This window comes from Crotalus tigris, unplaced genomic scaffold (genome assembly GCF_016545835.1).
Source record: "Crotalus tigris isolate CLP2741 ecotype Arizona unplaced genomic scaffold, ASM1654583v1 scf7180000018525.42219311030:4301911, whole genome shotgun sequence".
Classification (NCBI taxonomy): domain Eukaryota; kingdom Metazoa; phylum Chordata; class Lepidosauria; order Squamata; family Viperidae; genus Crotalus; species Crotalus tigris.
This window is the reverse complement of record NW_024097057.1, coordinates 3,101,774-3,127,275: the sequence shown is the minus strand read 5'-3', so window position 1 is coordinate 3,127,275 and position 25,502 is coordinate 3,101,774. Positions and strand designations below refer to the sequence as shown.

The 25,502-nt window shown below is 45.4% G+C and overlaps 2 protein-coding genes across 9 annotated transcripts in view; both read left to right on the top strand.

The window, feature by feature from the left end:
* The window catches only part of CCDC102A (coiled-coil domain containing 102A), a 30,842-nt gene extending 12,512 nt beyond the window's left edge, over nucleotides 1-18,330 (top strand). For 2 of the 6 annotated variants that reach the window (XM_039353744.1, XM_039353745.1), the window contains exons 5-9: nucleotides 658-774; nucleotides 1,059-1,268; nucleotides 3,020-3,190; nucleotides 5,136-5,239; nucleotides 9,849-11,040. In XM_039353744.1, coding sequence (XP_039209678.1) covers nucleotides 658-774; nucleotides 1,059-1,268; nucleotides 3,020-3,190; nucleotides 5,136-5,239; nucleotides 9,849-9,969 — 723 coding nt within the window. In that variant the 3' untranslated portion in view covers nucleotides 9,970-11,040. Of the gene's footprint in view, nucleotides 1-657; nucleotides 775-1,058; nucleotides 1,269-3,019; nucleotides 3,191-5,135; nucleotides 5,253-9,848; nucleotides 11,041-15,043; nucleotides 15,258-16,897; nucleotides 17,037-17,153 lie in introns of those variants that run through there. The other 4 variants (XR_005557936.1, XR_005557934.1, XR_005557935.1 and 1 more) reach the window with 4 other exon arrangements.
* A 1,781-nt stretch (nucleotides 18,331-20,111) lies between these two features.
* The window catches only part of DOK4 (docking protein 4), a 38,524-nt gene continuing 33,133 nt past the window's right edge, over nucleotides 20,112-25,502 (top strand). For 2 of the 3 annotated variants that reach the window (XM_039353751.1, XM_039353748.1), the window contains exon 1: nucleotides 20,112-20,297. The gene's annotated coding sequence lies outside the window, so the exon portion shown is untranslated. Of the gene's footprint in view, nucleotides 20,298-20,387; nucleotides 20,599-25,502 lie in introns of those variants that run through there. The other variant, XM_039353749.1, reaches the window with a different exon arrangement.

Genomic DNA, 25,502 nt, shown 5'->3' with positions numbered 1-25,502 from the left:
ATGTTAGCTTAGAGATGTTAGACAGATGCACTTTCTGTGTCTCCAAAGACTTTACACCTCAACCTTTCCCTATTTTGCTTTCTCTGATTTGAATCCAAATCCCCAAGTTACCCCTTGGAAATATTTGGGGATTTAGATTCAAATTTCAACAGATAGTTCATCATACAGTCGCTAATGGGTCAGGGATAGTTACTGAAGTCTTGAAACTTCATGAATAAAGGCAGAGATGGGATCTAAATTACAGAGGTTCAGGGGCCTTATCATGAAGTACAACAAAATGACAATTTTTCATACTGGTGGTGTTCAGAGCAGGCAGATACAGTAAACCCCACAATGTAGCCACAATACCACTTTTCCGGGGAAACACGTACACAACACAACTGCACATTACTCATCACTGCTTGCTCAAAACAGGCAAAGATATACACATGTCCATTGAATGTATCTTGGCTATTTTTCCTTCTCTTCTCCTTCTCTGCCACTCCTTCTCCTCCTCCTTAGTGCTGCTATTATTTTGGAAGTCAGTGGGCACAGTCTAGTGGGGGCGTGGGGGCTTCAGACACGAAACTGAATATCCTCACTTTCTAATGCCCCAATCTGCTCCACCAAGACTGATGTTGCACAAATGGAACGTCCCATTCTTTCTTTTCTCGCTAGCTGAACATTCTGAAGGAGATTCACCAGGATGAGCTGGGACGTATCTCTGAGGATCTAGAAGACGAACTGGGGGCTCGCTCAAGTATGGACAAGAAACTGGTGGAGTTACGATCGGAGGTGAGACTGAAGGAAAGAGGGAATTCTCTATCGTTCGTGGGCACCTTCTGAACCCCCTTTTGTCCCATTAAAATTTAACAGCTGCTCAGGAGTGCTTGCTAACGTTTTAGAGCAGGGGTGTCAAAATGGCGGCTTGTGGAAAAGTCTGCTTGTCCTCCCGAATAAGCTCTCTCGGCTGGTCACCGGGTGATCCAGGGTCTGACGAGGAGCCCCCACAGTCATGTTTGGCTTCTGCTAAGTTGCTGGCCGGGCTCACACCTGTCTTCTTTCCCCCCTTGCCGAAGATGGAGCGTCTGCAGGCTGAGAACGCAGCCGAGTGGGGCAAGCGAGAGCGGCTGGAAACAGAGAAGCTGAATCTGGAACGGGAGAATAAGAAGCTGCGGGCCCAGATTGAGGATCTCGAGGAGATCCTGGCTCGGAAACGGCGGCAAACCACTTGTGCTCTCGACACAGATTTTAAAACAGTCCAAGCGGAGCTGTTTGAGAAGAATAAGGTAACTCGGATTCCAGTTTTGGTGGGGAAGGAAACCTCCTCTGCTCTGGGACTATGACTTGGGGGGGGGGGTTTACAGGCAACTCTTCTGGGCCTGATTTGGATTCTGGATAGTACAGGTAGTCCTCGACTTACAACAGATCATTTAGTGACCGTTCAAAGTTACAACAGCACTGAAAAAAGTGACTTACGGCCGTTTTTCAGACTTATGACTTTTGTGACGACCTCGGGGTGACGTGATCAAAGTTCAGGCGCCGGGCAATTGGTTCATATTTGTGATGGTTGCTGTGTCCTGGATCATGTGATCCCTTCTGACAAGCAAAGTCAATGGAGAAGCCAGATCCACTTAACAACCAGGTTACAGCTGCAACTGCAGCAATTCACTTAACACCTATGGCAAATGGGGCAAAACTCAGTTAACAAATGTCTCGCTTAGCAACAGAAAATTTGGGCTCAACTGTGGTCATAAGTCAAGGACTACCTGCTTTTCTTCTCCCAATTTCTGATTTCCCAGTCTAGCCAAATTTCTGGTGGTTTGCCATCCTACCCATAACTAGGTTTGGCTTTTCTCATTTGTTTCTATGATCCGGCTTTTCCCCCCCTAATTCTGAGGACCACAATTGTAAGTACATATATTCCCATTTTATGCAAAAAAAAGTCTATAATGGGTTTCCATTCAGCAATAAACATAATTGTCTTTTCTCTAATCAAACAAGTCAATTTGGCCGTCTCTGCAAGTAGCATTCCCGTCAGCAACCATTTCTCTGTTGTGGGTCAAACGTTTTTCCACTTTTGGGTGCTCACGTCTTTTATTTTTCTCCTCCTAAAACATACTAATTTTTTATTTAAAGTTTTGAAAGAATATAAATGGGGGAAAAACCTCATTTAGAAGAGACAAGTGAGTTATATTCACAAAGCATTTCTAACTTTCAACAGCAGGGGACAGTCAAACCTTACTCTTGGCAAAAATGTGGTTTTTGTTTTAAAATTACTGTGTCTTGCAAAACTCAGACTCATTGTGGTGTAGTGAATGCTATCACACACACACACACACACACACACACACACACACACACACACCACCTTCCTAATCCAGTAAAATGGCCCTCTAAAAGAGGCAGTCTTGTGTGTAGAGAAGGTTTAAATGGAGATTCTCAGTGCTTTTTTGAAAGGTAACTGGACTGTTTTTTTCTTGAGGAAGAAGACAACATTTTGCCTCTCACCCAAAAAGCTTCATCAGTGGTGCCTGGATGGTGGAGGGAGGAAAGGATGGCTTCTGGTGTTCCTGTGGGAAGGATGCAAATGGGCCCACTTGGAAAGCCAGGCTGAGGGAGAAAAAATGATCTCTGCATCTTTCCATGCATGCTTATACATCCAAACTTTGTTCTTATTGATAGGAGAAATGGTGGTGCTTTTTTTAAAAAGGCATCGGATGAGCAAAAAACAGCAAATGAAAATAAAAACCCAAAGGATGACTTTAAACTGAAACCAACTTTGCCTACCAATAACTTAAACCTCCTTCGCTTTTGAGACCCAGAATCCAGGTCAAGTCCTCAACTTAAATCAAATTCATCAATTTAAAAGCTTCTTTCTTTATCCCAACGTTGGTATGGGTTGACCAATCGGAAGAGGGCAGAGATGTTTCTGCTTCCCGCTAGGTTGACTTCCAGGCAGGCCTTCTTCTGTGGGGAGAGAGAGAAAAACCATCCTTCCCCACCCACCCCCAATTCAAGCTGCTCTTGTCTCCTTCAGGAGCTGGCCGACCTGAAGCACGTCCATGCCAAACTGAAGAAGCAGCACCAGGAGAAGATGGCTGAACTGGGCCACACGATCCGGCGAGTGGAGCAGCATGAGGGAGAAGTGAAGAAGTTGCGGCTGCGAGTGGAGGAACTCAAGAAGGAACTGGCCCAAGCGGAGGACGAGGTGAGTCTCCTTCTGCCTCTGCAATGTTGACTTTAGGGAAGTCACAAATGTAGGAGAGCCCATTGCCGTCCCTTTCTCGTTCCGCCAGGGACCCAGCAAAGCTGAGCTAGCCCGTTGGGTCTGAAGGGATCAAGATCAGCTGGGCAGGTTCTGGATATTACAGGTTACAGGAACTGGGCATGGCTAGTTTAACAACTGTGGCAAGAAAGAAAATAAAACAAGGCAAAATTCATTTAACAATTTTCTTGCTTAGTAACAGAAATCTTGAGCTCATAAGTCAAGAACTACCTGTAGTTAGGACTGGCCTTAAAAGATGTTATGGCTTATTCTTAACTTCTTAATAGTTTTTTTGCTATTTGTTGTTTTTCCCTTAATATAGATCAGGAAGGCAAAACGTTTGCTCTAGACTTTAGCCAGATTTAGAAGCCAATGAAATAATGCAAAAAATACATCAGGTTAATTTTACCAAGCTCTGGTCATTATTGCCAAGGAAAACCTATTAAGGTCCACCATCAGCCATGATGAGGGAGAAAATGCATTTTTTATTTAGACGACTCTACTCTTTGGCCCCGGAATTGCCTTGTCGTGCCCAACGCTGGATGTGCCCTTGGTTGAGCTCACTTTAATTGGTTTCTATTGATCCTGTAGAAATGCTTTGCCCTCTTTCTTTTTATGTCGTTTGCTTACGTCTAAGTACCATATTACGCTATTCATATTTTATGGCTTCTGGAATCACCATTTGATATTAAGACCGGACATCCATGGAGCAGAGACTGATAAATCCTATTGATTTCAAAAGGAGTGACCGTCCCAGGGTTTTTAATGATTGTCGTGCACTAATTCTCTAGGTGGTTCGGCTGGAGATGGGAGAGCACGCACACCGCACGTAATAGATGCTCCTAGCTAAAAGTTCCTCGTAACACGAGAAAAGAGGTTCAAGCTCTGGAAAGAGTGCAGAGAAGAACAACAAAGATGATTAGGGGGCTGGAAGCTAAAATATATCAAGAATGGTTGCAGGAATTGGGTAGGTCTAGTTTAATGAAAAGATGAACTGGGGGTGACATGATAGCACTGTTCCAGTATTTGAGGCAGAGGTCCCCACCAGGGGGGCACTGGAGAGAGAATAGAAATAGAATAGAATAAAATAGAATAGAATTACAGAGTAGAGTAGAGTAGGATAGGATAGGATAGGATAGAATAGAATAGAATAGAATAGAATAGAATAGAATAGAATCTGGACGGGATCTTGGAGGTCTTCTAGTCCAGCCCTCTGCTCGAGCAGGAGAACCTATACCATCTCAGACAAGTGACTGTCCAATCTTTTCTTAAAAACCTCCAGTGATGGAGCGCCCACGATTTCTGGAGGCCAGCTGTTCCACCGGTTAATTGTCCTCACTGTTAGGAACTTTCTCCTTAATTCCAGGTTGCTTCTCTCTCTGATCAGTTTCCAACCGTTGTGTCTCGTCCTGCCCTCTGATGCTCTGGTGAACAACCTGACCCCCTCTGCCTTGTGGCAGCCCCTCAGAAACTGGAACACTGCTATCATGCCTCCCCTATTTCTTCTTTTCTTTTCTTCTAGGATTGTATGGGTAGATATTATAGAAGGGGTCAGTGGTGGGATTCAAATATATGAACATCTGTGTGGATGCCGCTTCCGGAAATCCATTCTGGGCCTGGGCAACCAAAAATTAAGTGCCGGTTCTGCTGAAGTGGTGCGAACCGGCTGAATCCCACCACTAGAAGGGGGGCATCTGAGCCTGCTATGGGGTACCCCAAGGGGACGATTACAACACAGGGGTCTTTTTATTTTTTTTAAATTGTTTTGACAATTGTTTCATTTATGGTTTTATGACTGCTGTCAGCCACCCAGAGTGGCTTGAGGTGGGCGGCCATGTAAAACTATTGAAATGAGTCAAATAAGCACCCTGGTCTCTGCCCCTTGCAGCTGGATGACGCTCATAACCAGGTCCGCAAACTGCAAAGATCGCTGGATGAGCAGACGGAACAGAACGAAAGTCTCCAAGTCCAGCTGGAACACCTGCAATCCAGGTAGGGGGAAGAAGTAAGCGACCTTTATTTGCTGTCAAGGGAGGAGAATATGAGAAGGAATGCAGGCAGTCCTCAGCTTATGGCCCTAATTGAGCCCAATAAAGCAGTTGTTAAGCAAATGAGGCCGTCATGAAGCAGATCTGTTTTACACAATGGGTGTTTTTCGCCCGAAATTAGAAGTAAAAGCTGGAAACCAGCAAAAAGCATCAAAAGTCACAGTCATGTGACTACAGGATGCTGAAATCCGTCGTAAAGGTGAGCTGTTTGCCAGGCACCCAGAATGCAGTCGTGTGACTGGGAAAGGGTGCGGCCACCATAACTTCAAAACTGGATTGCAAGTAGCATTTGGGGGTCTGTCATACGTTCAGACGGTTGCTGAGTGACCAGATATAAGCCAAGGACCCCCTGTATGTCTCGGAAAAATTTATATATGTGCATAAAGCACCTTTTCTGAGACCCTTGTAATTTCAAACAGTCATTAAATGACCAGTCATAAGTCAAGGACTATCCATAGTCCACTGCTTCTCCTCCTCGTGAACTTTAAGCTGTATGGACTTCAATTCCCATAATTCCCCAGCCAGCATGAAAAGTTGAATTCTGGGACTTGACGTCCACCAAAATTAAAGTTGCTGAAGTTGAGAAGACGCTGATTTAATCCAATCTAGAAACTCTTCACTTCCTTTTGCCCCTTGCAGGAGAAAAGTCAGGCTGAAAAAGGCTGTCTGTCATCAGTGGTCCTTTACAGAACAACATACAGGACTTGTGTCCTGGCCTCCATTCCTATTCCCAGCTTCTGGTTTCTCCACGACCATCTCCTCTTCCTCCTCCTCCTCCTCCTGTTCTTCCACTTTTAAAATATTTATTGCGCTCTGTTCTCAGCTTCCAATTTTGTTCCCTTCTCAGGAACTCCAAAGCAATTAAGAGAAAAGCCTCCTCCTAGAAAGCTCCTGGTAATTTGTTAGCTGAACACAACATGCAAATTGGCTGTGGCTATAATTAGAGAGGAGAGGAAGGTGGGGGTTTTGCTCTGAGGAGCGGTGCTTGGGCAAAAGAGGGCATCTTGGCGAGAAGCTGCCATGAGGGACCCAGCCAGGGTCTCCTGGGTCAGCTGTGGGGGGAGAAGAAGGGGGCTTCTTTCACTAGCCAGGGGAGAATAGGAGTCAGGCAGAAGGTATCATGCTGGATCAGCGAGCCATCTTGAGGAACGCCATCAGGGTCTCCTGCTTGAGCAGGGGGTTGGACTAGAAGACCTCCAAGGTCCCTTCCAGCTCTATCCTGTTAAAAAAGTCAAGATGGCATCTGGGACAGTGGGGGGAGGTGTCAAAGCGCCACCTTTTTTCAGGCATCATGGTGGCTTTTTTTTTTTTAAACCACTATCCCCGCCCCACTTCCGCATCTACCTTGCTTGCAAGAATCTCTTCTGCACACTGCTCTTTTGTTTAAGTTCACAACGTGCAGCTCCTTTTGTGACTGGAGGGGCAGGTGAACGTTGTGTGTGAAGGATTCACAACCCAGGAAAAGAAAAAAGGCCTGGCCTGGAAGAGGAAGGTTGAGAGGGCTCCGTTCTGAGCAAAGTGCCTTTAAGAGTTACTTTAATTTTATGGCCTTTTAGAAAGAGGTTTTGTTTTTTTTTTTAATTTGCATGTGTGCTTCTCTAGCAATAAAATACTGAAATGTCTGTCAGACAGATCGATTCTGCTCCATTGAAAGATGAGGCAGCTGGTTCTCTCCCTCCCTCTCTCTCTCTCTCTCTTTCGTTCCTTTCTTGCAAAGAGAAGGGGGTGGAGTAAGAGGAGAAGAGGGGGATATGGTTTTTATCTTCTTATTTTATTGGGGAGGCTGCCATTAAATCAAAGGAGAATAATGGCGCTTTCCTCGGCACCCCCTCGGAGAGATCCCTTTCCCCCTCCCCACTTAAATAATGTATGCTTTTTCCAGTAAAAAGCAGCTGAAGTCAGGTAGCTGCGTGCCCAGAGAATGCAAGGCAAGGCCTCGTTCCATTCAGGCTTTGTGGCTTTGGATTGGAAACTCCGGACATAAATTTTCTTGGGGTGAAACTTAATGCTGGGAAGATCAGGGAGCTCACAGTGCTGAGGATGCCCAATTGGAGAGGCCAGCCTGCCCCTCCCAGCACCCCCCCCAGCAGCAAAAGGGGGGGGCAGGCAGCTGTGGGCCTTCTCCAAACTCACCCTGGACTTCAGAACATGCCCAGCAGCTGAAAGCAAATTTTAAGGTGGCACAACTTTCCCGATACAAGTAATCTAGAATAGAATAGATCTGGAAGGGATCTTGGAGGTCTTCTAGTCCAGCCCCCTGCTCAAGCAGGAGGACCTATTTCATTTCAGACAAGTGACTGTCCAGTCTTTTCTTAAAAACCTTCAAGGGATGGAGCACCCACGATTTCAGGAGGCCAGCTGTTCCACTGGTTAATTGTCCTCACTGTCAGGAAGTTTCTCCTTAATTTCAGGTTGCTTCTCTCCTTGGTTAGTTTCCATCCATTGTTTCTTGTCTTGCCTTCTGGTGCTTTGGAGAATAGTGTGACCCCCTCTTCTTCGTGGCAGCCCCCCAAATCCTAGAATACTGCTATCATGTCTGCCCCATTTCTTCTTTTCTTTAGACTAGCCAATTTCCTAACAGTGAGGACAATCAACCGGTGGGACAGCTTGACTCCAGAAGTTGTGGATGCTTCATTACTGGTGATTTTTAAGAAGAGACTGGACAGCCACTTGTCTCAAATTGTATAGGGTCTAGAGGTTGGACTAGAAGACCTCCAAGATCCCTTCCAGCTCTATTCCGAATCTGGATTGGAAGACTGCTTGCAGCTTTAAAATCCAGATTCTCCATTTGAGAATGTGGGAACATTGAACAGTTCTTGATATAACTCTATTTCGGCTTGTGTCCCCAGCCCAAGAAGCCTTTTTGTAAAAGAGAAGCTAGGAATTGCCGCTTGATCTCGTATATTGAGTGTAGGCCTTAAATGCTTCAGTATCCCATCTGCAATCTTCTGTCTTTGGACTGACTTTGTAGAGCAAAGGCTTAAGCAGCTTGACCTACTTTTGGGGGGGGGGGTCTTCCAGGTTTTGTTTTGATTTTAACTACTTGCTTGATAGGTCTGGAGAATTCAGAAGCTCACCCATATATCCTTCTATTCTCCATCTTTTCAGTTGCATCCTAACTAAATTGCCTCTGAGCGACATGCAGGCACATTAAACGGCTGCAAGTATCTGCGATGGGGGGGGGGGAAAGCATTAGACTTTTATTTATAAATAACGAACGTCCGGGGAGATGTAAATCCTTCCATCAACCAAGCCTCCTACTATCCCGTTCCTTGAAGGCGCCTACAGGAAAAAGTTCGGATTCAATCAAAAATGTGTTGTGCTACTGAAAATATGGGGGAGGCTGGTGGAGATTGTCCAGATGCAACTTTACCATCAAGTTACACCCTCTTAATTGGATGACATTTAAATATAAAAGGGTAGTTTTGGAATCAAGTGGGCAGGGGTCTATTTATATCTCTTGATCTTTTGGCGGAAAGGACTGGTTTCTTTTTAAGCATTTAAAGCCAGGTTTGTCAACCTTGGCAACTTGAAGGTCCGTGGACGTCAACTCCCAGAATTCCCCAATCAGCTTGGCTGGCTGGGGAATTCTGGGAGTTGACGTCCACAGATCTTCAAGTTGCCAAGGTTGACAAACACTGACCTAAAGTAAAAAATGAACAAAAATCTATGAGCTTTGATTATTTATATATGTATTTATTTATATGGTTTATACACTACAGGGAATCAGGTGGCTGAAAGTGGCTACAGGTAGTTCTTGACTTTACAACCATTCATTTAAGGACCGTTTGAAATTACAACGGCACGGGAAAAAAGGGACTCATGAACATTTTTCACACTTATGACCGTTGCAACAGCCCCATAGTCACATGATCAAAATTCAGACAACTTTCAATGACTCTCACTTAGCAACAGAAATTTTGGGCTAAATTGTGATCATAAGTCAAGGACTACCTGTAATTGCAATAGACCAGGAGGCTGCACAGGTAGGGAAGCTGGATAAAATTATGTTCCACCAGTAACCATCTAATTAAATTGTGTTTGACTGTCTGTTCTTGGATTAAGACATTCCCCTAAAACAGGGATAGGCAACCTTGGCTCTTTTATGACTTGTGGACTTCAACTCCCAGAATTCCTGAGCCAGCCATGCTGAGGGGAAAGGGAGAGGTTTCCAAGCTGAGCCATGCTGGCTCAGGAATTCTGGGAGTTGAAGTCCCCGAGTCATAAAAGAGCCCAGGCTGCCTACCCCTGCCCTAGAATATCAGAGATGGGGGACCAGGGGCCCTTTAGGACTTGTGGACTTCAACTCCCAGAATTCTTGAGCCAGTATGGCTGGCTCAGGAATTCTGGGAGCTGGAAGTCCACAAGTCATAAAAGGGCCCTCGTTCCCCCATCCTTGCTGTAGATGAAGTTTTGGGTGATCCAGGATGGCCATTTTTAAAGCGTTGTACCTCTCTGGGGCACCAATGCTTGCTTTCCCCTCTGCTTAAATGTAATTGTCCAAATACATGCTAAAGTATCTAAGGAGGCTTCTTCTCTGTTCTCTGGGACAGACTTCGCCGGCAGCAGAACCTCCCTCTTTTTGGGAAGATCCGTAGCTCACGCTTTGGTCCGGGTGAGCCTGGAGATTGTACCAGCGACCTGGATGAAGATGAAGACTTGAAAATCCAGTAGCAGCTGGTTCCACGTCTGGAGATACCGAAGGTTGCATCTCAAAAGGCCAGGAAATTGTGGAGCTGAGCCCAGTGGCTCTCGGAGGAGATGGTTCTTTCTCCCACCTTAGAGTCTTTTTTTTCACCTGATTTGAAGGATGATCAAAGCACTCTAGACAAATGACATCAGCCGTCTTCATCAGAAGAAGATTTGTGCAGAAGTTCTGAGAAGCCTTCTTGACAGCCACACCCCCATTTCTCATTTGCCTTCTCCCTGTTCAGCCTCAGCCCCTCCAACACCACTGAGGCTAACTAGAGCAAAATACTATAAGCTTCACATAACCCCAAGCAGTGAGAATCATCTCCCGGAATGGAGGGAACATGCTAACTGCACCTCTACAGCCTTAATTTCTCTTCCACGCACAGCTTCTGCGAATGCTCCTTTCCTTGGACTTAAGTTGTGTGCAACTGCAACTCTGCGGATCCAAGATCTGGGGATGAGCTCATCTGATACAGCAGGCTGAGGAGGGAACCAAAGTGGGGGAGAGAACAAGTCAGCTTCTCTGTTACCAAAGGTCCCACTGAATCCAGGCGCTTTGAATGTCACCTCTTCCCCAAACCAACCAGCCCAAGAACTTCTGACTTCCCTCCATATCTCCTGAGGTCTGAAGAGAAGGCAATGGAAACACCAGAAAACCTGAGAGGTGGATTTTTCCATCTCATTAGCCTACCTTCTATATCAGTGGTGGGATTCAAATAGGTGAACCACCGGTTCTCTGTGTGGATGCCGCTTCTGGAAGTCCATTCTGGGCCTGGGCAACAAAACATTAGCTACTGGTTCTGCCGAAGTGGTGCGAACCGGCTGAATCCCACCGCTGTTCTATATTTGTATGTGTAAATATATGTTTTTTATGATAACATTGAACTACCCATGGAATTCCTGCCTATCTACAGGAGAAAAGTTAAGAGTGAACCTATTTTCCAAAGCACCTGAAGGCCAGACAAGGAATAAAGGATGGAAACTGGTCAAGGAGAGATTCAACCAGGAAATGAGAACTTTTCTGACAGTGAGAACTATCAACCAATGGAACAGACTTCCTTCAGATGTTGTGGGTGCTTCATCACTGGAGGTTTTCAAGAAGAGATCGGACTGCCATCTATCAGAAATAGTGTAGGGACTCCTGCTTGGGCTGGACTAGACGACCTACAAGGTTCCTTCTATTCTGCTCTGTTCTATTCTATATTCTATATTCTATATTCCATTCCATTCTATTCTATTTCTAGATACGTGATGTCCCAAGGGCTGCTTTTTTTTCTTCCAAAAGGCAAATGGACTGGTTTTTTGAGGAAGAAGAAGACATTTTGCTTCTCATCCAAGAAGCTTCATCAGTTGTGTGATGATGAAGTCATCAAATTGGTGAAGCTTCTTGGGCGAGAAGTGAAACGTCGTCTTGTTAAAAAAAAAACTGTTACCTTTTGAGGGGGGAAAAAAGCACTTCTGAGACAACTCTGACCAGGATGATAGACAAGGATACGCTATGATTCTTCCAACCATCTGCTTTGTGCCAAAAGATCTAAAATATCCATTTGTGGGGGAAGAGGCAGCGGCACATCGATTTCTTTCCCAGCTGATGCTTCTCCAGTTAGTTTTTAAGAGCCTCCAGTATTAAACTAATAATTAAGCTTTCCCTAACAGGATACCTTCCAGGTGATACTTCTTCTTTTCTTCTTCCATGCTGGCTGAGGGATTCTGGGAGTTGAAGTCTACAAGTCATAAAAGGGCCAAGTTTGAAGACCCCTGTTCCTAGATGGTTGCTTTGGATCTGTGTCCCTTCCCTGTTCCATTGCTTCTCCCATACTTCCTGCCTTTCCCAAAGACTTCCAGGTCCTTTGCAATTGCAAGCTCCATTCTTGAAATCTGGAGAGCTGACAGCTAGTCAGGAAATACATGACAACACTCAGGCTTTGCTGTGTATTGGTTGCATTGTTTAGAGCAGTGTTTCTCAACTGTAGCAACTTGAAGATGTGTGAACTTCAACCCCCAGAATTCCCCAGCCAGCTGAGTCCACGTATCTTCAAGATGCCAGGATTGGGAAACACTTGGTTAGAGACCTGGGAATCCTGGTTGCAATACAATTTAGGTTTGTTTGGTACCGAACACACAAAACCTTATTTGATCTGGTGCTCTTTCTGAAGCTGTGAACAGATGTTGAATCAACCTCTGGGATATGGAAGATTCCCATAGGTACCATTGATTTCACAGCAAAGGAATTATTTGTTCAACTTTTTTTTAAATAAACAAGAGTTTATACTAAATGTGTTGGGTGGATTTGATATGAAATGAAAAACTGCAGGATTTGGGAATGGCCAGTCTAAAGAAAGGAAGGACTGGGGTGACATGATAGCAGCATTCCAGTATTTAAGAGGCTGTCACAAAGAAGAGGAGGATCAACCTATTTTCCAAAGTACCTCTTATTGGAGGACACTTCCAATGATGGAATTTTTTTTGGGGGGGGGGGGGAATTCCACGATGGTCTCTTTCTCTCGATTGATATTCTGACAAGCTCAGATTCTTCCTTTCTCCCTGGTTTTATTTATGTGTATGCACGCACGGGCGTGTGCATTTAAAAGGATCCTCTCCACGAGTTGCCCGATGAATAAAACATGGAGCCTTGCAATTACCAGCTCACCCAGGCTTATTTGCCTTGGCAGCTAATATGGCTTTTGGAGAGGAGCCCAAAACAATGGTTAAAAATTAAGCAATAATGGGCCTGTGATAACCATTTTATAGCAAGCCTGGAGTTCATGTTTCCACCATGACAAAGTGGATATAACCAGTGTGACTTTAGAACAGAACAGAATAGAGCTGGAAGGGACATTGGAGGTCTTCTAGTCCAGCCCCCTGCTCAAGCAGGAGAACCTATACCATCTCAGACAAGTGACTATCCAGTCTCTTCTTTAAAATCTCCAGTGATGGAGCGCCCATGATTTCTGGTGGCAAGCTGTCCCACTGGTTAATTGTTCTCACTGTCAGGAAATTTCTCCTCAATTCCAGGTTGCTTCTCTCTTTGATCAGTTTCCAACGACTGTTTCTCGTCCTTCCCTCTGGTGCTTTGGAGAATAGTTTGACCCCCTCTTCTCTGTGGCAGCCCCTCAAATATCGGAATACTGCTATTATGTCTCCCCTATTTCTTCTTTTCTTTAGACTAGCCAAACCCAAGTCCTGCAGACGTTCTTCGTATGTTTTAGTCTCCAGGCCTTTGATCCTCTTAGTTGTTCTTCTCTGAGTTTTTTCCAAACTCTCAACGTCTTTTTTGTGATATGGTGACCAAAATTGGCTGCAGTGAGCTCACTCCCTCCCCAGACTAAGATGCAGAAGCGCAGAAAGATTTTTGGAAATGGTTTCCAGGGAAACTACAGGCAGTCTCTTTGGATCTGGACCTCCCTGCAAAGAGGGAATGCGTTAAGGGGGGGGGAGCGCTTACAAACTATATGTCTGCAGGCAAACTGTTTATCTGTATGTGCTTCATCACTGGAGGTTTTTAAGAAGAGACTGGACAGCCACTTGTCTGAAATGATATAGGGTCTCCTGCTTGAACAAGGGGTTGGACTAGAAGACCTCCAAGGTCCCTTCCAACTCTGTTCTGATTCTGTTCGTTACAGGAACCTTTAAACTTTGAGAACCAAATGTCTGAGGTTTATTTTTCTGTTTGCTGTTTCCTCTCTATGTCCTTTTCCTTCTGTGCAGTATCTGGTTAGATTGCAAGTGTGGGAGCAGGAACTGGTAAGTCTTTTCATCTTTTTCTGGGAACCACTCAGGCAGAACCAAATATAAATGGGGAAAAATAGACAAACACAGGAAGCCTGTGTCACACCCAGATAGTTCATGAAGGCCACTCTCTGGGAAATGCCACATCCACCTTTCATTTTCCCTCTGACCTCAAGGTCGAGTACCCTCCCCTTCAGAAACTGTAGCTAGAGTTACACCTCTCTCTAAGGAGACAATTTCAAGTATCTGATCAGTGCTGGGCTACAATCAATAGCAGCTTTGGCTGTTGTGTAATAAATTGGTTTGTGTTCAAGGTGCCTCACATCCCTTTGACTGCAAAGAAGACTAAACAACTACCCAGCTGGGAAATATGATTCTTGAATTAATTCTGCAGCAAATTATCAAGCAGGGAGCCCTAATCTAACATGTCTTGTACCTCTTTATTTATCCCTCTGAATTCAGGCTGCATCTTGTCTCCAGGTCTTTGTCTGGAAGTATTGGAAGAGTCTATCAGCCTTGTTCCCACATTCCAGCACTCCCTTTAGAGGTCCTTTTTTCATGGATCTATAGCAGGGGTCTTCAAACTTGGTCCTTTTATGACTTGTGGACTTCAACTCCCAGAATGCTGGCTGAGGAATTCTGGGAGTTGAAGACCACAAGTCATAAAAGGGCCCCTGATCTATAGCAACCAACAATAAACCAGCTGGACCGTTCTTCATTCACCGTTCCCATTTGGGAGAAGACGGAGGACTCCTAGTTTCTAATCTGTGCAACATTGTGCCACGATTCCACAGCAATGCCAGTGTCAAAAGTCCAGGTAGTCCTCAACTTACAACATTTAGTGACTGTTTGAAGGAACAGCGGCACTGAAAAAAGTGACTTATGACCGTCTTTCACACTTACGATTGCAGCATCCCCAGGATCAAGTGATCAGAAAAACAGAAATTTTGGGCTCACTCAAGGTCGTAAATTGAGGACTACCTCTATTCATGATCTTGATTTTTTTAGGAGAGAAATGCCTGCTGCCTGCAGTGTACGCAGCACGTACATTTATTTTTCAAAACAGTTGAGTCTTGGGGAACCTTAAGGATTAATAAAGGTATTATCTCATAGCCTTTATACATCACAGTGGACTGTAAATGGGAGAAATAAGATACATTCATAGGAAGGCAAATATTGTTTAGTCAATTTAGGAGGCCTAGTGGAGCAATTCTCACAATTGGAAGACAGCCACTGAAAGCTGTACTGTTACTTATTCAAAAAGGAATGTAAATAATAGAAAGGAAGGAAGGGATCCATTTTCTGCTAAGAAGATCCTCTTTTGCAGAGAAATCCAAGAGAATGACATTGGTGAAAACATCTGTACAGGTGGGATCAACCTATTCTCCACAGAACCTGAGGGCAGAACAAGAAGTAATGGATAGAAGCTCCGGAGCCGTGGTGGCGCAGTGGTTAGAATGCAGTATTGCAGGCTAACTGTCTACTGCCAAGAGTTCGATCCTGACCAGCTCAAGTTTGGCTTAGCCTTCCATCCTTCCGAGGTTGGTAAAATGAGGACGCAGATTGTTAAGGGCAAGAGGCTGACTCTGAAAGTCGCTTAGAGAGGGCTATAAAGCACTATGAAGTGGTATATAAGTCTAAGTGCTATTGCCATTGCTAAATAGAGATCTAAATCAGAGAAAGTTCCTGAGAGGAAGAACAATTAACCAGTGGAACGGCTTGCCTTCAGAAGTTGTGAGTGCTCTATTACTGGAGATTTTTAAGAAGAGACTGGACAGCCGTTTGTCCAGAACGATGTAGGGTCTCCTACTTGAGCAGGGGGTTGGACTAGAAGACCTCCAAGATCCCTTCCAACTTTGTTATTCTATATTCTAAACCAGGAGCTGGCAGTTAGTAACAAACAGAAGTAACCAAGGCAGAATAAGGGTAGACCTTGGGGACAGCACGTTAAGGATAGTTGATTAGTACTTTAGTCACTAGCAAGGAAAGACCCAACGTTACAATCACCAGCAGGCAAATCAATTAGCTAACCAATGTGCTTAACGAATTCTGTGAGCTGTGGACAGAATCAATCTTGATTTAGCAAATTATTTAACAAAGTAGCATATGATTATTCTAACAAGCAAACTAGATAAATAGGAGATGGCTGGCGTGACTGCTAGCTGAATGCATAGCTGGCTTAAAAATTGTTCGCAAACGTTCACTGGAATAGGTTCACAAAATTGCAGAAAGGGTCCCAGAAGAGAGGCCCAGATTTTCGTTCTGGGCTCATTATCTTTCAACATTTTCACCCAAGTGCTGTATTGAGAGGCAGGAAGAATGCTGATTAAATCTGCGGATGACACAAAATTGGTAAAATAGCTAATAGTATAGATGGCAAAAATAATACTCTTTTCTCATCTTTAAAAGCTGGAGTAATGGGTTGAAAATACGATAGGAAAATGGAACAGGGAGAAAAATATATTCATTTAGGAAAAATAGGTACACAAGGCTAGAAGGGGAAGTCTGGCTCACTAATTATATGTTTGAAAAGGATTTTGGAACTGTAACTGATCGCTAACTGCTAGGAGTCAAGACAATGATTTGTAAAGAGGAAATTCAGGTTTTGGCCGTCCTGTCTGGGGACTGGTTTGTTTTAATGTTGGTCAGAATCAGCTGGGTCCTGGATCTCCTTGAAGGAACCATCTTTTAAGAGAGATCCATCCACTTGGTCTGGACTCAGAAGTCAAGTCGGGTAAGGCCTTCAATCAATCAACAATAGCTGGAAGGGAGCTTGCAGGTCTTCTAGTCCAATCACCTTCTCAATTTGAAACATGGCTGTCTAGTCTTTTCTCAAAAACCTCCAGTGATGGAGCACACAGAACTTCTGAACAGAAGCTGTTCCACTGGTTAATTATTCTCCCTGTTTGGATGGACGGATAGACAGAGATGATAGACAGATAGATTAGACAGACAGATGGATGGGTGGATGGATAGGGAAGGGAAGGGAAGACATTGGTATAAAAGTTATGGAGAAAGAAGAACAAAAGATGGTTTTCCGCCAGGCTTTGAATTATTTGGGGGTGAAATATAAAGGTTCCCTTGGTAGAAGGAATGATGGGGTTTTGAGAGGGAGCTTTTCGAAACACTTGAACATCGTCAACTGTTAGCATTCTCTGTTCAAATTCTTTTCTCTTCCCAGCATGAGAACTCTTCTCATTCAGAAGCCACAGGAAAATTATGAAACACGCCTGCGACTGAGCATGGGAAAATCAAGCTGGACTGGTGCACTGAAAAGAACTCGGAGATGCAAGAGTATTAAAAATTGATATTCCAGCAAGGTAATTCTGCCTGCTCCACTTTTTCATTGATTGCCTGAAAGACAAGGGCCTGTCCTAGTTGGGGCGGGCTGTTGTCATTGTTGTTTAAATGTGTAGCAATCGTTAATATTTCTGCAGGCCAGTAAATCATATGCAGAGGGGGGAGAGTGTGCTCACCAATCAGCAATGTTCACATGGCAGATCTGAGGTCAGTTCTCATCACGCAACAGGAATATTGGACAGACAGGAATATTTGCAATGGATGCATTTCTGCGAAGAGTCTCAGAGTGCAACCAAAGCAACTGAGCCAGCCCCAAATTAACCAATAGGGAAGCTAACTACAGGTAGTCCTCACCTTATGAGCACAATTCAGCCCAAACTTTATGCTGTTAAGGAGAATTTCCTAAGTGAGTTTTGCCCCATTTTACGACATTGCTTCCCATTTCTTGTTAAGCGATTCACTGCAGCTGATGACTTAGTAACCCTGATGTTAAGTGAACCTGGCTCCCCCATAGATGGCCTCACAATGTCACCAGGAATCAAGCTTGACAGCGGACCTGGCTTGACATTCTTATTTTATTCATTTATTTTTCTTGATGCAGAGTCCCGCCTCCAGCTGTAAGGATTCTGGAATCACAAAATGAAGTGGCTTTTTGGTACTCCAACAGGGAATTATTGGAGTACCAATCATTGGCCATTTGCCTTCGTTCACGGCCATGGAAGCGATCGTGTGCATCATTTGCTTAGCCAATTAATTAATACAATTCATGCAATACCCAACACTTCACGGGAATGTTTTCATAGGTTCGTAAGAAAACACCAGCCTTTCAAACAATTAAAGAAGCAAGGATGTCCCCACCAGGCACACCCACCCCTCCTTGGAAGGGGCTGCAGCCATCCTAGCCAAAAGCCTGGGCAAAGAGCCAGCTCTTCCTAGCAAACATCAGAAAGCTCCAGTGGGCACCAGTTCACTGGAGGTTTTCAAGAAAATATTGCACGGCCCATTTGTCCAGGATGGAATAAGGACTCCTGCCTTGACAGGGGGTTGGACTAGAAGACCTCCAAGGTCCCTTCCAACTCTGCTATTCTCTGTCCTGTACCTACATGGCAGGAGTGGAGGAAAGTTGCCTGGTTGTGGCTGTTCCCTTGACTTTTTCAACTCCTGTCCTACGAGAAGTGGGGAGACAGGCGAACAAGATGGTGCTTTGACCAAGCAAGTATCATCCTAGCACGTTTTTCACCCCCCTAGCCAAAGACTCCTATAAACTGGCAGAAAACCCTCTTTCCAATTTGACAGGTGAAAATGATTAAATGTCTTAATACTGCGTATTCATGAATAATAAATATTAATATGCAGTGTACATACTGTAAGACTTATTATATATTAATACGTGGCATGAAGTAAACTCTACTTTGAGCTAGTCTTCTCATACCTTTAAAGGCACATCTCTGCAGCTTCTTGGCTAGAATACAGGTAGTCCTCGGCTTATGACCACCATTGACCCCCCCCAAAATTTCTGTTGTCAAGTGAGAAATTTGTTAAGTGAGTTTTGCCCCGTCTTACGACATTTGTCACAGTTGTTAAGTGGATCACTGCAGTTGATAGGTAACTCGGTTACTAACTTAAGACACTGCAACCGTCGTAAGTGTGAGTCAGTTGCCAAGCGTCTGAATTTGGGTCACGTGACCAGGGGGAGGCTGCAGAGGTTAAAACTGTGAAAAATGGCCATCAGTCACATTTTTCACTGCCGTGGTAACTTTGAAGAGTCACTGAATGAATTGTTGTAAATTGAGGACTATCTGTCCTGGAGGACAGCTATCATGTCCCCCCCTAATCCTTCTCTTCATTTAAGCTAGACTTACCTAGTTCCCTCGACCGTCTGTCATGGTTCAGGGTTGAGCTGTGCAGTCTTTAGCTCAGGGTTGGGCTAAAGAGGGCACCAAGGACACCCAAAATCTATTCATTTCTCAAATGAATGCAATTTAACGTAAATGCCGGTTTAGCGTCCACAATTCTTCTGCCAAATTTCAGGAACGAAGAGCCCTTAAAAGGCCAGACCTGGCCCTCGGCTACCTCCCTCTCAAAGAAGTTACAGTCTTTGCAACTCTTCCAGGCTCCAACTTCAATATAATTAAGGTTAGTCAGAAACCACACGGTACAATATCAAAGAGAAAAAGGAGCCGTAATTAAAAAGGAGAAGGAAAAAGGCCAGCTGAGTCCGTGGAAAAAGGACCCGTTTCACCTTGAATTTCCCAGCAGCTCAGGAAATAGGTAGCATTTAAGTCCAAGAAGGGGCATGCTTTCAACAAATTATATTTTTTGACTTCCTGGGTATGAAAAAAGAAATGAAATATTTAGAAAAGAAGGAACGGTTCGAACTAACCCGGGAGTAAAAACAAAGATGTTTGATTTTGGGGATTGCATTTTATTTGGGAGGCCAATGAAATGCTGACTCCCCCTAAAAGGAAGGGACGGGCCATCTTGTAATTCTACCCACATGATGCATATAGAGATTAGAAGGGGGGAGGGGAGGAGGGGCGGCAAAGAGGGCTTAAATCCCCCAAATTCTGCCCTGCTCCATTGGCCGGCTTTACACAACCACCTAACCCCACATTCATAACATCCCTGGGGAGGTCCGGGCTGAGCTCTTGATCACATCACCTGGGCTCCTTCTCACCTGGACAGACCAAACTTCTTGCCCTCCCAGCCCCCCCCCCCGTCTGGGAAAAGGTAGACTGTGCTGCCACTGGAGGCTCCCTACAGCTCTCCCACTCGCCTGGGGTTCGTGCCAAGCCCAAATCAGCCCCTTTCCAGCCTCTCCCAGTCTTTCAGCTGGAGGGGGGAGCTCTCTCCATCCTTGCCCCCGCCGCCCCTATTCCTCCTCCTCTCCCCATCCTCACCCCTCTTCTTCCTCCTCCTCCTCCTCTCATCCTCGCCCCCCGCCCCTCTTCCTTCTCATCCTCCTCCTCGCTTCCTCCTCGCTCCCCCCCCCCTTTAGCAGAGGCCGCCGCAGCCCCCGAGACCGGGCGAGGCCAGGCGGGCCCGCCCTCCGCTCGCGAGGGGCGTGCTCCGACGTGCCTGGGCTGGGGCAGCGAGCGAGCGAGCGAGCAGGCAAGGAGGAGCGAGCGCCGCCAGCGCTGGGTCACTCGGCGCCCGCCCTGGCGCCAGGCTTGGCTGGCTGTAGCCGCGAAGCCGAGCGAGCCAGCCCCGGCGCCCGTGGGCAGCAGCGCGCTCCGGCCGAGCGGGTCCTGCGCACCGGCGGGGCTCCCGCACGCAGGCAGGTAAGCCCGGGCGCTTGGCGCGGGGCACGAGGAGCGACCCCCGCTCCCTCCGCTCCGGCGAACCCCAGTCCTGCCCAGGGGGAGCCAGCCTGGAAGGGGAGCCTGGCTGGCACGCCCAAGCCGGGTTAACGAAAAGCGGGGAGGGGGGGGGGCTGTTGCCAGCACAAGCGGTGTTGAAAAAAGACCACCCCAGTCCGCGAAGGTTTCACGGGATCGGCTGGTTCACACGACGGGTTGACCCTTCAGTAGCCTCGAAGGTCCGGCATTGGAGGACAAGCCTCTCGCAGAAGACTCATCCCAGGTGCCTGTCATTTTTCTCTGGGTTTTTTACCTCAGTGACTCCAGACAGCATTCGGAAACGTGCAAAAAAAAAAAAAAGCATCCCGGGATGGGCTGATTCACACGACCTGCTGTGATGGAATGGGCAGCAGCATACATATTTAATAAATAATTAAGTAAATAACGACTGAATGAATTAAAATGAAGTCAATTCTGGTGCAGGCTGCAAGGGTGAAAAAACCGATCCTCAGTCACTTTTTTCATTGTGGTAACTTTGAACGGTCACTAAGTGAACTGCTGAAAGTCGAGGACCGGTTGTATATGTTAAATTTGCTTTTTAATCCTGTTTTTCCAAGTCTTCCCAAGACTGTTAGCAGCCTGGAGCCCCTGTCCCAGAGGTGGGGAACCTTGGCTGTTTTATGACTTGTGGACTTCAACTCCCAGAATTCCTGAGCCGGCCTGGCTCAGCTTGGCAACCTCTCCCTTTCCCCTCAGCGTGGCTGGCTCAGGAATTCTGGGAGTTGAAGTCCACGAGTCATAAAAGAGCCACGGTTCCCCACCCCACCCCTGCCTTAACCCTTTGCCAAGTGTGGCCCATCCGGGTGGGTTCTGCCTCCTACGGCTGGGTGTGACTCTTTGCACCAGGGAGAATAAAGCGGTTTGTACGTTTGTAGCATCCCTGGGGGTGGGCTAGGATCAGCAGCCCCCTCTCTGCATTTATGCAGGGGGGGGCTCAAGATGATGGACTGTAAATGATGAAGGATGCTGGTTGAGGTTGGAGAAGATGCGTAGAAAGGGGGGGATAACAATCTCAGATCAGAGATTCAGCGTCTAATAATCTGTTGTGAAATGGACCCCCTTATTTCCTTTTCACTGGGAGGAATTTAGGAGGTTTAATGAGGCAGGTGAAAATCTGGTATTAAAATCTTGGCAAGACATGTGGATTTCAACTCCCAGAATTCCTCAGCCAGCTCAAAGCAGCCCGTTTTTCATTCTCTGTCATATCCCACCTTACACCTTGCTCAGCGTGGGAGGATAGGAAAAGAGGCATACAGGGAGTCCTCGACTTCACAGCCGTTTGTTTAGCGTTTGTTCACGTTACAGCAGCACTGAAAAAAGTGACTTATGATCGGTTTTCACACTTAACAACTCTTGGAGCATCCTTGTCACGCGATCAAAATTCAACTGCAGTGATTCACTTAATAACTGTGGCAAGAACAGTCGTAATATGGAGCAAAACTCACTTAACAAATGTCTTGCTGAGCGACAAAATTTGGGGGCTCAGTTGCAGTCGTACGTTGAGGACTACCTGCATTTCTGGCAGTTGCAGCGTCCCAGGGTCTTGCGATTGCCTTTTGCAACGTTCTGACAAGCAAAGTCAGTGGGGAAGGCAAGATTCATTTAACCACCATGTTACTGACTGAACATCTGCACAGATTCACTTAACAATTGTGGCAAAGAAGGTTGTAAAATGGGGGGTAAAACTCATTAAACAACTGTCTTGCTTATCAACAGAAATTTTGGGCTCAGCTTAATAATAATAATAGTAAAGTTGGAAGGGACCTTGGAGGTCATCTAGTCCAACCCCCTGCTCAGGCAGGAAACACTATACCATTTCGGACGAATGGCTGTCCAGTCTCTTCTTAAAAACTTCCAGTGGTTGTAAGTCAAGGAAAGAAGCAGAGCTGTAGCAAATCAATGGTTGTGCGGCCATAAGCCATTATAGGAAAGTCCATAAAATATGCCCTGGTGCATAATGTAGCATTTGCATCAAATAGTAAAGTTACAATGCTGATGAAGGGGAAAAAGAAATGGAGTTGCAGGAAATTAGCCAGCAGTAGAAAGCAATTTGTCTGTGTGACTTATTTTCCGAATGAGAACTTGGGAGTTTTCCATCTATAGTCTTGAAGGTTCATAATTGGAGGACAATTTCACTACTGAAGACTCAGTTCAGATTACTGTAATTTTTCTCTGGAGTCAATGGCCTGTTGTTATCTTCTATGTGCTTAGAGGAGCTTGGAGCATTGTAAGAGACCCCACACATCCTCTTCACAGTCTGTTTCTGTTACTCCCCTCTGGGAGGAGGTGTCGAAGTATTTATAGCAGGACGGCTAGATTCTGCAATAGCTTTGTTCCTTATGCCATCCCTCTTGTAAATTTGCAGGATGTTTCGCCATGCATATGTATACATTCGAACTAGATGGTGATGTTTCTTTGTGTCACATGTGTGTGTGTGTATACATAATGGTATTTTTTTTTTGAGAGCTGAAAGCAATGAAATTTTCTTTTAATGTATGCTGAGTAGTGTACATTTAAAGTGACAATAAAGTTCTATTCTATTCTATTCTATTCTACTTACTGCATTCCATATTCTATTCTACTTATTGCATTCCATATTCTATTCTATTCTATTCTATTCTATTCTATTCTATTCTATTCTATTCTATTCTATTCTATTCTATTCTATTCTCTCTCTTACTGATGCCCAGATCTCAGCTAGCCTTTGCCAAGCTGGTGTCTCTTCTTGTTTGTGCTACCTAAGAATTCCAGTATGCAACTTATATTCCAGACTCTGGAGAGGGCATTAGGTTTGGCCTAGAGCCAAACTGGCTGTAACCACTGGGAATCCTAGCCAGGAGGTAAATTTTGGTTTAGCACTGGTTTTTCAGCTTGTTGAGATGCTATCTTTGTTCTGGAGAGCTCCATTTCCTGGAGGCGGAACGTGGCTTATGATTTGCCCTTTCTTATGTATCAGCTTGGGGAACACAGAACAAGCCTGGAAGGGGTCTGTTTGCCCTATACATACAGCAGACCGTTTGGCAACAAACACCCCCCCTCCTATGTCTCAGAAACTGGTCCTGCCTCCCTCCCTCCCTCCCTCCCTCCCTCTCGGAAATCGCTCCCAAATGGTGATGTGTCTGGTGCCAGCCGTGTTTGTACAGCAAAGACTTAATTACCATGGAGTGGCTCCGTAAAGCTAACTTTTCAGTGCCGGTTGTGATAGTAACTCTGGAGTTAGAACTGGCAGTGACAGACTGTGGCTGAAATAGAAAAATTGCTGAGTGAGGATTGTGCAGAATTAACAGGGCGAGAGAAGCGGTGGTGAAGAATCGATTTTCTTGCATTTTAAATTGATAAGATTTCACTGCTGGGAAAACGCCTGTCTAGAGCGGCTTTTTTGGAGTCTAATGCAAATGCGTTATGAGTATCAAAAAATGGCAGGAGGGGCTTGGGTTTTTTTTCCAAAATAAATGTCCTACATTGGTGTGGGTGCATTTCTTTTTCAACTGGGACGCTGGATTGCTGAGAAACCGTCTTTTAAATTGGTCCTTGGAAGCTGTTGCTAGCCCTCATGATAAGAGATGGAAAATTTTTCTCCATGATTTTATCTGCTCCTTCTTCCTTCTTGGACTTTTCTTTGATTGCGATGCGAATATAAAGGAACAGGAAATCGTTTTTCAAGATAAGCTGCTGATTTGAGGAGTGCTGCCAAGATTAATTTATGAGATTAGGTAGAAAGCACAACCGCAGGAGCTGAAAAGACCAAACTATGAAGAATTTGGATGTAAAATGGCCCTCATTTTTAAAAACACTGATGAAGAGGCAGCTGCTTATATAGGTAGTCCTCGACTTATAACAGTTCATTTAATGACCGTTCAAAGTTACAACGGCACTGGAAAAGGTGATTTATGACCATTTTCACACTTGCAACCATTTCAGCATCCCCATGGTCATGTGATCAACATTCAGACACTTGGCAACTGACTCATTTATGACGGTTGCAGTGTCTCCCGGGGTCACGCGATCTCCTTTAGCGACCATCTGACAAGCAAAGACAATGGGGAAGCCCGGTTCACTTTACAACCGTGTTACTAACTCAACAACCACAATGATTCACTTACCAGGTGTGGCAAGGAAGGCTATAAAATAGAGCCAAAGTCACCGAACAGCTGCCCTGCTTAGCAACATAAATTGTGGGTTCAGTTGTGGTCATAGGTTGAGGACTGCTTGTATGCATGCAGCACGTATGTATGTACGTGCTTATACTTATGTGCATGCAGGCACATATGTTGCTTTGTTTGCCTTTGGTGTTTTTCAGCCCAGGGACAAATAGATTGGAGGCAGAGGTCTTTTGACAATAATGTCGTGGAGACACACATCCTGAACAATGTTGCTGCTGCATTTTGCGAAAGCGACAAATTATGGATTGTGCATAAACAGAGTGCATTGGAGAAATTGTAGCCTAGGGGCTCGCCACGGCAAAACCTTTTTTTGCACCATGAGCGGCCATGAGGGGCTTCATTGACTGGGAAAGTAACCCTTCTCACTGCCCAGCCCTCCAGATTTCTGCTTGCTCAAGGACCGGATCTTGGTTTATTGGCCCTGCCTGGCCCCACCTGGCGACAGTGCGGACTCTTTTCTGGCTGAGATACTAAGACCTGTAAATGCTCGCTTTGCATAATTTATTTAGCTGGAAAATAATTTCCAAGCTCCAGAGAGGCTTCAACTTTGGATATTTGTGAGGGGGGGGAAAAAAACCCCACAGGTCTTAGTTGTCAATCTCAAAAGGGAGAGGGGGGGCTTCTTAGATCTGTCCACCTTCCATTTCTTCCGTTGATGGGTTTGTAGGTGGGGCGTGTTTGTGTATGTTTACAGAGAGGCAGAAAAACAAGCCCACAAGAGGGAAAGATTTCCACCCAAAGGCACAGAATAAATTCCTTTCCATTTTGGGAGATGGGGGCTGCTGGGGGGGGTGCGGGCTCCTTCCTCCACCCTGGAGCTGCCTCCCCCCCATCCCACCTCAAGAGATGCTGATAAGGTTGAATGCTGACTTGCAAGGGGGCATGCCTGCCCCACCACTACGGGCTTAAGCTGGAGGGAGACCTGTTTTTTCCTACGCCAAGCAAGGGGGACCTGATAAGATCA